At 48.7% G+C, this 14319-nt stretch overlaps 1 protein-coding gene across 1 annotated transcript in view; it reads left to right on the forward strand.

Annotated features, from left to right (window-relative positions):
- The first annotated feature begins 323 nt into the window (after positions 1-323).
- Positions 324-14319, forward strand: part of CIT (citron rho-interacting serine/threonine kinase) — a 159611-nt gene continuing 145615 nt past the window's right edge. Inside the window, exons 1-3 of the mRNA XM_049787776.1 lie at positions 324-422; positions 3012-3153; positions 8192-8367. Of these exons, the coding sequence (XP_049643733.1) occupies positions 324-422; positions 3012-3153; positions 8192-8367 (417 nt within the window). The remainder of the gene's footprint in view (positions 423-3011; positions 3154-8191; positions 8368-14319) is intronic.

Genomic DNA, 14319 nt, shown 5'->3' on the forward strand with positions numbered 1-14319 from the left:
GGCCACACCCACCATTGCTCAAGGGTTACTCCTGGCTGTCTGCTCAGAAATAGCTCCTGGCAGGCATGGGGGACCATATGGGACACCGGGATGCAGGCAAATGCTGCTGTGCTATCTCTCCGGGCCCATCACCACATCTATTTACTGGTGACTTCCACCCTGGCTTTTACTCTTCAAAGCTAGAGTGAGCTGCTAAAGCCTGGAAGGAGGCTGGTCTTCATCTCCGGATTCCCAATAATCAGCAGCTCACCAAGCTCTTCCCTCTCTACTTGGCAGCACAAACAACTTTCTCCCCTCACCCTGCTCTTCTGAACTCTTGGAAGATGTTGAAGTTCAAGTATGGAAGAGTCCGAAATCCTCCTGAAGCTGATGCTGCTGAACCCATTGCCAGCCGGGCCTTGAGGCTGAATCTTCTCTTTCAGGTATGGGCAACCCTGCAGACTTTGTATGATTCTTCATTTCCTTTTCAGCTCCTTATCTCTCTTTTTTTTTTTTTTTTTTTTTGTTCGTTTTTGGGTCATACCGGGTGGTATTCAGGAGTTCCTTTTGGCTCTGTGCTCAGAAATTGCTCCTGGCAGACTCGGGGACCTTACGGGATTTTGGGAATCAATGTCTGTCCTAGGTCGGCCACATGAAGGCAAATGCCCACTGCTGTGCTATCTCTTTGGCAAGAAGCTCCTATCAAAGAAAAAAAAAAAAAAAAAAGGAAGCTCCTATCTCTCATCTTTGCTGTGGTTTCATGGAACTGAGGGTTAGTGGTAGGCAGTGTCCATCCCATTGGATGGCTGACAGCCACAAAAAAAACATAGCTTGGACAGAGGAGTAGATGGCTGGTTGTAGCACATATGCTTAACACATGTGCTTTGCATGTTTGAGTCCAGGTTCAATCCTTAGAACTCCTTGGTCCCCTAAGCAACCCAGTACAATTGGGTGTGACTTCCCCAAACAAACAAATCAAACCAAACCACAACAAAATAAAAAAATTTAGACTGGAGAGTATAGATTGCCATTGCAAAAAAATTCTTTTTATATTTGGAGGAGGCAGAGCTTAGTCCCACCTGGAAGTGTTCAGGGCTTACTCCTCCCAGCTCTGTGCTCAGGGATCACTTATGGTAGTGCTTGGGAGACCCTGTGGGTTGGTGCTAGGGATAGAACTTGAGCTGACTTAATGCAAAGCAAGTGCCCTACCCGCTCTGCTAGGTGCTAGTGCTCTGGCCCCCTGAAGAGAAATCTTTGTTACCATTTCTCACCTCTCCACTGTTTCTTTTTTTTGTGTGTGTTTTGTTTTTTGGGTTAGACTCAGTGATGGTCAGGGCTTATTCCTGTTTGTGTACTCAGGGATCACTTTTGGAGGAGTTTGGTTTTACTTAGTACAAACATTACATTTACATTATACACACTATAGATATGTATGATTTATATATATTATTTATATATTTACTTTCATAAATTTTATATAAGTATATATGGATTTATATGTTATATAACTATGTATATATTTACTTATAAATATTTTATATTTATATATATTTACATGTGTATATGTTTTTATATATATATACTATGTATATTTATATGTATACTATATATGTATTTTAAAAGCGCTTATACAGAATTGAGCAGGATCCTACATACTTTATACAGTGTATATAATTCTCACAATCCTGTGAACAAGGTTCAGAAGCTCTTTTTTAAAAAATGAAGTTAGGGGCTGGAGAGATAACACAGTGGTAGGGCATTTGCCTTGTACACAGCAGACCCATGACTGACCCAGTTTTGATCCCCGGCATCCCATATGGTCCCCCGAGCCTGCCAGTAGCGATTTCTGAGCGCAGAGCCAGGAGGAACCCCTGAGCATCACCAGGTATGGCCCAAAAACCAAAATAAAAAGGATTTAGGAGGCAATTTTCTCATCTCTTGTTATTGGAGGCCAGTCTGAGTGGGGATGATTACGTGGATGCAGAGTATGTTCCCCCTCATACATGGCAGCATGACTCAGCAGTGGTGTTCGGTCACCAAAGAGGAACGGGGCCGAGGGTGCGCCCACTAGATCTGCCTTTGCTTCAGGAAACGTCAGAAATCCTGCCATTCTCTCTTTTGGAATAAATTGCCCGATTTATTTATTTTTTCCCCCCAACTTTGGCAAGATAATTCAAATGATTTTCAATACTCTGGGCCAAACAAAACATGTCTGTGGGCTATATACAGTCTGTCAGTTTGCAGCTGCTGCTCTGGACTCAATCATGAATCAATTCAGCATCATTAGGGCTGTGTCACTCAACATGTCACTGTGGAGTGTGTCAATGGATTGAATAAATTCAGGCCCAGGGTCTAGAGCATTTGCCTTGCATCTGGCCCATCTGGGTTCAATCCTGGGCATCCCATATGGTCTGAGCCTGCCAGGAGGGATTTCTGAGCACAGAGACAGGAGTAATCCAAATGCCACCAGGTGTGGCCCCAAATCCATTAACAAGAAACTCAAGCCCGAGCCTCAAGTTTCTGGGTACTTCTGAGTGAAAAGACCATTACTGTTTGCCAGATTAGAAGTGCAGAAATGAGTCAGAGCTAGCATGGTCTATTTGTTTGTTTTTGGGCCACATCCAGGGGTGCTCAGGGGTTACTCCTGGCTCTGTGCTCAGAAATTACTCCTGGCAGGCTCGGTGGACCATATGGGATGCTGGGCATCAAACCCGGGTTGACCGCATGCAAGACAAGCCCTACCCACTGTGCTATCTCTGGCTCCAAGGTCTGGGTGTGTGTGTGTGTGTGTCCATGTCTCCAGGAGCCTCAGATCCTGCTGAGGTGCTGGGGAGAGCAACTCGTGGAGTCATGCAGCTTACAGGGGCGACAAGCTTATGGCTCCAGGGTGTCCCGCAGAAAGCAGCCCTAGGAAGGAGCCGTTGGCGTGTGTCGTGAGCCGAGTTGGAGCTGGTGACTTCCTCCGCGTGGACGCCATCGATCCAAGCTGCTCTGTATTGACAGTGTCTCCATCTGCTGTTTGCTGTTTTCAGGGGAAGCCGCCCTTTCTGCCTCAACAGCAGCTGTCCCCCCTCTCCCGAGAAGCCATGTTGGATGCCCTCCTGGCTCTCTTTGACGAGTGCAGCCAGCCTGCTCTGATGAAGATCAAACACGTGGGCAGTTTCGTCCGGAAGTGTGAGTTTGGGGTGCCTCTTCCTGCCGGAGTGAGTGGGACGGAGGGAAGGAGGCACCGGGTGAGAAGAGGCCATGGTGATAATAGTGGCATTAGTGAAAGTGAAGGACTTCACACCCATCCTAGCGGTCAGGGTTCACCTGCGTAAATCAGGGCTACCTGTGGCCTCAATCCGATTTCGCTTTATTTCAAAATCATCTGAAAATAAAAAATCGAGGGACTGGAGAGATAGCACAGTGGTGGGACGTTTGCCTTGCACACGGGTTCCGTCTCTGCATCCCATATGGTCCCCTGAGACTGCCAGGAGTGATTTCTGAGCACAGAGCCAGGTTAGGATATTCTTGGTTATTTGTTTGGCTTATGGGTCACACCTGGTGATGCTCAGTGTTGACTTCTGGCTCTGTGATGGGGCACTCCTGGTAGTTCCCAGGCGACCATATTCGGATGCCAGAGAGAAAATCCAGTTCAGCCATATGCAAGGCAAGTACCCTCCCTGCGGTCTGGCCCTGTTGTTGGTTATTCGACAGTGGCTGAAATTATGCCCTCATTGAACTCTATTTATTGTTATTTTGGGGAGGGGCACACTCAGGTGTTACTCCTGGCTCTGTGCTCAGAAATCACTCTTGGCAGGCTTGGGAACCATAGAGGGTGCTGGGGATCGAACCCGGATCTGTCATGGATTGGCTGTGTGCAAGGCAAACAAATGCCCTATCGCTGTGCTATTGCTTCAGAGAGTAGGCAAAAGTGTTTCTATTCACAACTTTAGTTGTTATTGAATCAGCTATTTAAGAACATTTTTTCTAATTGCAAGTAAAATCAGCTTTATATATAAAAGACCAATGTGAAGAAAATCACTTGGAATTTTGCCCATCTTGATAGAACCACTATTACAACAGTTTTGGAGTAGCATCTTTTTCTTTCTCCAAGAATTAAGCATTGTAAGGGACCAGAGCAGGGCCGTTGCCTTGCACATAGCTGACTTGGGTTTGATCCCCAGCATCCCATATGGTCCCCTAAGCCTGCAAAGAGTGATTTTTTTTGTTTGTTTTTGTTTTTGGGCCACACCCAGCATCGCTCAGAGGTTACTCCTGGCAGGCTTGGGGGACCCATTGGGATGCTAGGGATCGAAAATGGATCTGACCCAGGTCCATTACATGCAAGGCAAACTCCCTACTACTTTGCTATCTCTCTGACCCTTAGGCATGATTTCTGAGTTCAGAGCCTGGAGTAACCCTTGAGTGTCACCTGGAGTGACCTCAAAACAAAAACAAACAAAAAGTTTACTAATTTTGAGGGACTGGAGCAATAGTACAGCGGGGAGGTCACTTTGCATGTGTCTGACCTGCGTTTGAGCCCTGGGATCCCATATGGTCTCCCGAACCCTACAGAAGTGATTCCTGGGTGTAAAATTAGGAGTAACACCTGAGCAACACTGAATGTGGCCCCCAAATAAAACAAAACAAATAAACATAAACAATGCATGCTTAGCATGTGGCCACCCTAGATTTGGTCCTTGGTTCCATGTGGTTCCCTGAACACTGGATATGAATCCCCCAATTTCCCCCCCTGGACCCCCTTGCTGGCTAGAAATCACTGAAGGAGGTTCTAGTCTTTCTGAGCACTGCTTGGAGCCCCTTCTCCTCCCACCAAAGATTTCACTTTACTCTTGATAATGTCTTTAGTTTGTATTCTCCTGTCTGTGTTTTTCAACCTTATGGTGTTTTTGTGAAGAATCACTTCTAGTAACTACTTGGCGAATTTCTTTTGTGTGTATGGGTTTTTGTTTGTTTGTTTTTGGACCACACCTGGCGGCCCTTGGGTTATTCCGGGCTCTGCACTTAGAAATTGCTCCTGGCAGGCTTGGGGGACCCTATGGGATGCTGGGGATCGAACCTGCTTTCTTCCTGGGATCGGCCACCTACAAGGCAAACACCTTACCACTGTGCTATGGCTCCCCTAGACTGGTGAATTGCTGAGTTTTGAAGAAGTAGGCAAAGCAGGCTGCCCTTTGGCTCGGCCTCCAGGAGCCACACATCAATCTTGCAAGATTGTTTTTTGCATTTTATTGCTGTTGCTTGGGTGTTTACTGCCACCGGGCTCTTGATTGCTATAGCAACAGGGGTGCCAGGATGGAAGGCGGTGTGGCTTTGGAGTCAGAAACTGCTGGTGTGGAGAAAACATGTGGAGTGTCTTTGCCTTTAAAATAAAACAACTCACAGATGTGGGTCTCTTACGTTACCTGTTCCCCTTAATAAGCCCAAGCTTTTGGGTAGAACTGGGGATATCTTACAGGAGTTGAGGTGTTGCTTGCCAGAGGCTGTCCTGGGTTAGAGCCTGACCCTACACATGGCTAGGGGGATCTCTGAGCACAGAGCCAGGAGTAAGCTCTGAGCACTGCTGGTCGAGGCTCAGAAACTCCAACCAAAACCCAAATCAGAAGGAAAAATCACTGCTTTTGGATAAAGATGTTGAAACTTGGCAGGATTTTGCAGGCGTCTGAGCGTGTCCTGGTGGTTTTGCCTGTGAGCATTTTGTCTGTTGAGTGATTGAGCTGCCTGCTGGCTGTTAGTGACAGATGCACTGTGTTAAGTTGGGAAAGCTGAAAGCAATGTGGGAGCCCAAGGCCCCACGAAGAGCCCAGAGGGATTGGCCTTGTGTTTGAGCCATAGTAAAATTGGCCTCCTCCCCCCAAAAGTTGTAGACTAGACTTTGGGGGAAATCATGATTCAAAACTCAAATGTTTGAAAGAAACTTGGAAAAGAAAAGTGAAGAAAGTTGGAGCTTGGCACTTTCAATTTTGATGCTGTAATTTTTGATGCTCTGATTCATGATGGAGCCTTGTTTTCCTTCCTTCCTTCCTTCCTTCCTTCCTTCCTTCCTTCCTTCCTTCCTTCCTTCCTTCCTTCCTTCCTTCCTTCCTTCCTTCCTTCCTTCCTTCCTTCCTTCCTTCCTTCCTTCCTTCCTTCCTTCCTTCCTCCCTTCCCTCCTTCCCCTCCCTCCCTTCCCTCCCTTCCCCTCCCTCCCTTCCCTCCCTTCCCTCCCTTTCTCCCCTCCCTTCCCTCCCTTTCTCCCCTCCCTTCCCTCCCTTCCCTCCCTTTCTCCCCTCCCTTCCCTCCCTCTCATTCCTCTCATCCCTCAGGATTGACTAACCCTGGTGGTGTTCAGGGAACCATATGGTGGTGCCAGGGATTCACACTGAAGGCTGGCTTCATGCAAGACAAGTGTCTTAACTCTGGTATTGTCTCTTCAGCTCTTGGGTGTGCTTATTGTGGTAGGGTTCAAGTTGACCACTCGAGTCATTGCTGAGAGTCAGAGACCACCTCCAATGATGCAAGGTGCAAAAGAGAGTTTATTCGGCAAGCCGAGGGCCAAATCTTATCCAACAAGGGGAGTCTTGACAACAACCCCGAGTTCAATCTTCAGGAAGTTTATTTAGGGATTTATAGGCTTCAACAACTCAATTATTTCATTGGTTAATACAGCATTTCAGCCACTTGAACAGAAATCATATCATGGGCCCGGAGAGACAGCACAGCGGTGTTTGCCTTGCAAGCAACCGATCCAGGACCAACGGTGGTTGGTTCGAATCCCCGTGTCCCATATGGTCCCCTGTGCCTGCCAGGAGCTATTTCTGAGCAGACAGCCAGGAGTAACCCCTGAGCAACGCCGGGTGTGGCCCAAAAACCAAAACCAAAACCAAAAAAAAAAAAAATCATATCATGTTTGGGGTTGATGTCCCCACTTATTGCTTTTTTTTTGTTTGTTTGCTTTTTTGTTTTTGGGTCACATCTGGCAGTGCTCAGGGGCCACTCCTGGCTCTATGCACAGAAATCGCTCCGGGCAGGCTCAGGGAACCATATGGGATGTAGGGATTTGAATCACCGTCCTTCTGCATGCAAGGCAAATGCCTTACCTCCATGCTATCTCTCCAGACCTCCCACTTATTGCTGACTCAACTTTTTGTCATGGGGTCCTTGTCTGGTGGAACATTTCGACCCACCTAGTTCCTCTATTTCAGTTGAGCTGAACAAGGGAGAGTCCTGCCCTTTAGAGGGTACATTTTGCAGTTTTATCTTTGGGCTATCACCTTCTGCCTATGGGGAAGTTATAGAGTGGAAAAATACTTTACAGTACTTGACAGGGGACTTGGGACCACCTTGGTCCTAGGCCTGGGGGGCTTTGGTTTTCACAGTTGCAAGAGGGCAAGAGATGGGGATGGTCATTGTCTTTGCCATGTGAGCCATGCTCTCAGCTGGAGCTGCTGATAAGTCCATCCTGGATTCTGCAGAACTCTGAGAAGCCAACACTGCTTCTTCAGCCCCCTCTGGTCTGTGCTTGTTTGTGCTAAGAGATGGCACTAGGGAGAGCTAGGAACCAGCTCTCCATGAAGGAAGGGTGATTGCAGACCTGCCTGGCTGTGTGAAATGGTCCCTTGGCAGAACAGGATTCAGGGCTCCACTGTCTGTCTCTTCTCTCCTCTCTTTCTGTCACATTTTAGGCATTAATGAAGAAAAACATCCCTGTCACTGACCCAGTCCAAGGATGTGAAGAGGGTGGGAGGGAGAAATGCAGGTGGTGTGTTGTTAGCACGGAAGGTCCTAGAAGTCTGACGGGACTCCTGTTATAAATTGGTGTCAAATACTGATGAGCCTGTTGGACTAGACCCCTTGCCTGCCCAGCAGAGAGGAGGAGGAGGAGGAAGGCCCGATTCTCCTTTTCCTATTTCTCAGCTGACTTTTGGAATTCAAATCATAGCTGCCATGGAAACTGCTCTGGAATTTCCAGAGCCCTTCATTTGAACTGAATGTATTAAAAAAACAACAAAGAAAAAAAAAACCCACAAAATATACCCCGCTTTTTTTGGGGTGCTTATTTTCTAATCATGCATGACGGATGAGACAGTGGCTAAATGTCTCTCGACAGTGAGGGAGGACATGAGAACACGTTCTGCCTCGCTTCCTCTCCTAAAGATGCCTGACAGGGAAGCACTCTTCTTCACCCCTGAGCTGACCCTTCCCCTCGTCCCCTTCCCTTTTGCAGATGCCAATGCCATTGCAGAGCTGCGGGAGCTGCAGCCCTCAGCCAAGGACTTTGAGGTCCGAAGCCTCGTGGGGTGTGGCCACTTTGCCGAGGTACAGGTGGTACGAGAGCGAGCGACGGGGGACATCTATGCCATGAAGGTCATGAAGAAGAAGGCCCTGTTGGCCCAGGACCAGGTAGGAGCTGCCCCTTCCTGGCTCAGAACTTTTCTTCACAAACGATGGGTCTGCCAAATTGCCCCGAAAGGTGATGGATGCTTTCAATGACGGTGGCATTGACTTCCAAGGTCGCCATGTTCTCAGCTCTCCTTAGACTGTCCTTGGAAGGATTTTGAAAGTTCCCAAGCTCCCCCAAGCTCTTTAATCCTTTCTTTTTTTCACTTGATTTATAACCTCTCAACTTTATTCTGGTTTTTGAGCCATACCCGGTGGCGCTCAGGTGCTACTCCTGGCTCTGCACTCAGAAATCGTGTCTGGTAGGCTCGGGGGACCATATGGGATGCCAGAGATTAAACCCGGGCCCATTCCGGGTGGGCCGTGTGCAAGGCAAACTTCTTAGCACTGTGCCATCTCTCCCGCACCTGATCCTGGCTTTCTAACTGCATATTATTCAGCACCAACTGGCCCCTTCCAGCCAACGCTTCTGAGGTCTTCTCTCATGCCCCATAACTGGGGAGTTGGGACTGCTCATATCTTGTGGGGGGGGGGTGGGTAGATTGGGTGAGGAAACCCATGAGTATTTGCTTTTGGGCCACATGTGGCCCTGCTAAACTGTTCCTCCTGGCTCAAAATTCAGAACTCCAGGCAAGCTCAGGGGACCGTCATATGAGATACCGGTGATCGAACCTGGGTAGGCTGTGTGTACAAGACAAACACCCTCTCTGCTGTGCTATTGCTCCGGCCCTGCTTTTGTACCCAGTTTAGTTGTCTGTTGTGGGATAGGTACACTTGGTTTTATTTTTTTTTTTGGTTTTTGGGTCACCTGGTGACACTTAGGATTTACTTCTGGCTCTGCACTCAGAAATTGCTCCTGGCAGGCTCGGGGCACCATATGGGCTGCCGGGGATTGAATCCTAGTCCATTCCGGGTTGGCCGCATGCAAGGCAAATGCTCTACTGTGCTATCGCTCTGGCCCCTGCACTTGGTTTTCAAACAGGCTTATGAAGGATTGAAATGAAGCCGCTGGTGGACGGGGAATTGCTAGTGTGAGGCTAATGAGAAACCTTTCTTTCCGAGGTGTCTTTCCTGCTTTCCCACCAGGCTTCCCCTCCCTGCTGTATTGATTCACAGGTTGCGTTTCTAGAGAGACGGCCCATCAGCCGTGTAGTTCTGAGAGTAATTTATTAGTTACAGACGGAGAGCACATCGTGTGTCTGGTCATGTACCAGGCTTAGCGGGAGGTAGCCTGCAAAATGGGAGCCCCGGGGTTGTGAGTCTCAGGGTTTCGAAACAACCTTGGGAAGTGGAGAGATGAGACAACTGTCACCAAGCTGATTCCTCCCAGTCGTGGAGAGAGAGAGAACATTGAGTAAAACAGACTTTGAGGAGCTGGAGCAGTGGCACAGTGGTGGCACAGTGGTAGGGCCTTTGCCTTGTACGTGGTTCCCCCAGGGCAGACTGCAGTTCGATCCCCTGGCGCCCCATATGGTCCCCCAGGAGCGATTTCTGAGTGAAAAGCCAGGAGTAACCTCTGAACATCACAGGGTGTGACTCAAAAACAAAACAAACAAACAAAAAAAACAGGCCTTGGGTATGTCATAGTGTGCTGGCTGGGGAAAGTCCCCTCTTTGGGGAGGAGAAATTAGAGGGTGCTGGTGCCCTGCCAGGCGAGCTCTGTTCTCTGGTTTAGAGCCCACAGACTTAAAGGAGAGGTAAGGGGGTAATTCCTGGAGAATCTCAAGAACCTGTTTTGGAGAGCTGGCAAAATATCCATATCATAACATTTGCCCTTTTAACCCCCCCCCCCCCCCCGTTTTTTTTTGTTTCACACCTGGCAGTGCTTAGAGGTTACTCCTGGCTCTGGGCTCAGAAATTGTTCCTGGCAGGCTTGGGGGACCATATAGGAGGCTGGGATTCGAACCACTGTTCGTCCTGGGTCACTGCGTACAAGGCAAACGTCCCACTGCTGTGCTATTGCTCTGGCCCCACGCAGTTAACTTTCTCAAGCAAGCAGAGTACAGAAGACAAAACAATGTTATTTCTAATATTTCTTTTTTTGGTTTTGGTTTTGGTTTTGGGGCCACACCCATTTGACGCTCAGGGGTTACTACTGGCTATGCGCTCAGAAATCGCCCCTGGCTTGGGGGGACCATATGGGACGCCGGGGGATCGAACTGTGGTCCGTCCTACGCTAGCGCTTGCAAGGCAGACACCTTACCTCTAGCGCCACCTTCCCGGCCCCTATTTCTAATATTTCTAAGCAAAGACACACCAGATTCTAACACCAACATTTATGTTCCAGTAAATTCTAAATCTTAGATTCCAGCAATATGTGACACCAGGAATTGTATTTGGGCTGGCCATGTAGAGTAGAGTAAGTGCTGTCCTTGCTGTAGTACGTGTTTGGTCTCCCTTGGTAACCAGTTTTTTGGTGTTTATGGGCCACACCCAGCTGTATTTGGGGTTTACTCCTGGCTCTACACTCAGGGATCACCCCGATACGCTTGGAGGAGCATATGGGGTATCGGAAATCGATTTTGGGTCAGCCACATGCAAGCATGCAAGGCTAGTGCCTTGTGCATCTGCTGGAGAGTGAGAATAAGAGTGGCAGTGGGAGTAGGAGTACAAGAGGGAGAGGGGAGGAGAGGGAGAAGGAGAAGGAGAGGGAGAGGGAGAGGGAGAGGGAGAGGGAGAGGGAGAGGGAGAGGGAGAGGGAGAGGGAGAGGGAGAGGGAGAGGGAGAGGGAGAGAGATCCTCCTTCTTTTTTGCTCCACTTCCTTGCTTATTTTGTTCTTATCTAAAGCATTTCTTTCCCCCCAGGTCTCGTTTTTTGAGGAGGAGAGGGACATTCTGTCTCAGAGCACAAGCCCTTGGATACCCCAGTTGCATTACGCCTTTCAGGACAAAAACAACCTCTACCTGGTGAGTCTTCGCTCTGTCTCTCGGGGGCTGGTGGGTGCTGTGATGCCCACATAGCTCAGCTGGTCATGGAGCCCTACCGCCTGGTCCCGTTTTGGCCATTTCTCCTCACCCTGTTCCTCCTTGTGAAGGACTGACCCCACGTGTGTCTAGTGGAGCTTCCCTTGTTGAAGCTGCGACTCCTTTGCTTAGGTGCAGTGCTGAGAAGTCCTTTGCTTGCCAGTCATCAGTCATTACCGTATTTGCGTACCATATATGCACTTTTTGGGGCCAGAGAGATAGCATGGTGGTAAGGCATTTGCCTTTCATGCAGAAGGTCATTGGTTCGAACCCCGGCATCCCATATGGTCCCCTGAGCCTACCAGGAGCGATTTCTGAGTGTGGAGCCAGGAGTAACCCCTGAGTGCTGCCTGGTGTGATCCAACCCCTCCCCCCCAATATCATAATATGCACTTTTTCCCCCTAAAAGATGGGGAGGAAATGTCTGTGCGTCTTATGGAGCAAATGCCGCCTGCAGCTGAGCCCGAGTGTAGCGGAGGAGAGCTGAGACTGACCACTTGACACCTGCAGTGTGACGCCCCTTGATTGCGCAGACAGGCTACATAGGACGAGCGATCAGGTTAATGCATTTTCACTGTCACGTAGAGAGCTTTAGTTTAAGACTATTTGATCGCTGCTGGGATTTTTATATTAATGAAAAAGTATTTTAAAAATGTGTTTTATTTTCTGATATAAAATAAACGTTAGGTAAATATGTTTAACCAGCTGTGGACTGGCGTATTATAAATCTACTTCGGCCTCGCAGGCTGATTGTTCCCAGCCGACATCTCCTGACGTCTCTTGTTTTCCTCATCTAAAAACTCTGCGGCTTAAGGTCAGGTGGTTCTTATAGAGCGAAAAATACAGTATTTTATCCACCCCCCATCTGGTTTCCTCTTGGCTCTGCATTCAGGAATCATTCCTAGCATCAGTAGCTCAGGGAACCACTTGGGATGCCAGGGATTGAACCTGGGACGTCTGTGTGCAAGATAGGTCCCTTTCCTGCCCTCTCTAGAGGGCTCTGGTTTTGTTTAACTTTTTAGTCCAAGAAAAGTCCAACTGCAGGAATCTGGATGTGCAAGGGTAAGGGCTCTACCTGCTTGCTAATCCCTTTCTTCATTTCATTAATGCTATGTACCTTCTGACCTTGATTCCTCCTCCTCCTCCATGTCTGTGTCTGTTAACACGTATGTCTGTAGTTTCCATATGCGTTTGTGGGGTGTAGTTTCCAGAAAATCCTTTTCTCTCCCTCGTCCCCTGCAGTTAATAAACAGAACTCTTGCTTGGGCTGAGACACTTTTGGTGTCCTTGGGGACTGAAGTGACAGGAGGTGGCTGAGCTGGACTGGGCTGCCTCCTCCCTCACTGCTGGCACTCTTTCCTCTTTTCTTTTTTTTTTTTTTTTCTTGTGTGTGTGTGTGTTTTATTTTTGGGTCACACCTGGATAGTACTCAGGGGTTCCTCCTGGCTCTGCACTCAGAAATCGCTCCTGGTAGGCTCGGGGGACCCTATGGGATGCTGGGATTCGAACCATCTGTCCTGGATTGGCTGCGTGCAAGGAAAGCCCTACAGCTGTGCTATCTCTTCAGCCTATGATGGGCTCACTTTTTAGCGGGCTTATTTGGGGGATCAAATAGCTCAGATCAAATACCTCACACATATGAAGCCTGTGCTCTCTTTCCACTGACATGCATCTCCAGTCCTAAGTTTTCAGGTAGAAAAGCAGAGAGCACAGGAATTTGGGTCAGATCGCAGGTCAGCCAGCCCCTGCCTGGGATTCTGAAGCATTAGCGCTGTGGAACCTCAAGTTCTCCACAGCAACACCGAACTTGAACTCTAGTAAACACCTGACCTAAACTCTCTTAATTTATTCCCCTCGATGCGACTGTTTCATAAGTTTTGCTGCCAACTTAAGGACCTGTGGAGTTCTCAGTGCTATCCTGGTCCCTGCCCGAAGTATGTTCTGAAATGTGAATTGTGTGCACCATTTTAACCTTCCCGCTCTCAACAGTCTCGGGGCTGTTAGCAACCTCTGCCACCAGATGAGAGAGCTAGGGAGTCTTTTGGGGTCCCATCAAGTCCTGAGATTCCATTGTCCCTAGTATCATGAAACCCCAAGTGGAGAGAAACGACAAATCTTGGTCATTGGACATTCATTTGTATGAAAAGATTGTGGAATGGAAGCTTGTTTTCCATCTATGCAAGGAGTTAGTAGGTCTTTGTGTGTCTCCGTGTCTTCCCATCTACTTGTGTGTGTGTGTTTCCCTGTCTGCTTGTGTGTGCTTGTACCTGTCTGTTTGTTTGTCTATCTCCCGTCTCCTTGTTTGTTTGCAGCACAATAAACCCCAAGTGTTCTCCCAGCCATCTGGTTTGCTCTCCCTCCCTCCCTTCCTCCCTTCTTTCCTCCCTCCCTCCCCCAGGCCTTCATTCTCATCCCACAGCCAACTTATCAGCCCAGTTACAACCCCTCAGGTCTCCCTTGGCTCCCACGCAAAGTGCAAGTTCTTCCCCGTGGTTCCCAGGCCGCTGTTCTCCGTCTCCTGCCTCACTCACCCTTTCTCCCTGTCACTTTGCTTTCATCCCAGACCCTGGGAGTCTCCAGAAGGTGCCTGTCCCCTTCCTCCATGCATTCAATCCGTTCTCTCCCAGTTTCCTGGTCTCCTCTCTATCCTTTTATTTTTTGGTGTTTGGGCCAAACCCGGTGGCGCTCAGAGCTTACTCCTGGTTCTGTGCTCAGAAATTGCTTCTGGCAGGCTGGGAGACCATATTGGATGCCAGGGATCGAACCTGGATTTGTCCCGGGTCAGCTGCTTGCAAGGCAAATGCCCTACTGCTGTGCTATCTCCCCAGCCCTTCTCTCTGTCCTTCTGCCCTGTTTTCTCCTTTGAGTCTGGGGCCATTTCTGTCATGAGCGTTCCACCCTCAGACCCTTCCTCCTCCAAATCTGGTTTCTTACCTGGGCCCCACTCTTGCTTCCTGTGGGGACCAGTGCCGTCTCCCTAATAAAAGCCTA

The sequence above is a fragment of the Suncus etruscus genome, chromosome 15 (assembly GCF_024139225.1).
Source record: "Suncus etruscus isolate mSunEtr1 chromosome 15, mSunEtr1.pri.cur, whole genome shotgun sequence".
NCBI classification, from domain to species: domain Eukaryota; kingdom Metazoa; phylum Chordata; class Mammalia; order Eulipotyphla; family Soricidae; genus Suncus; species Suncus etruscus.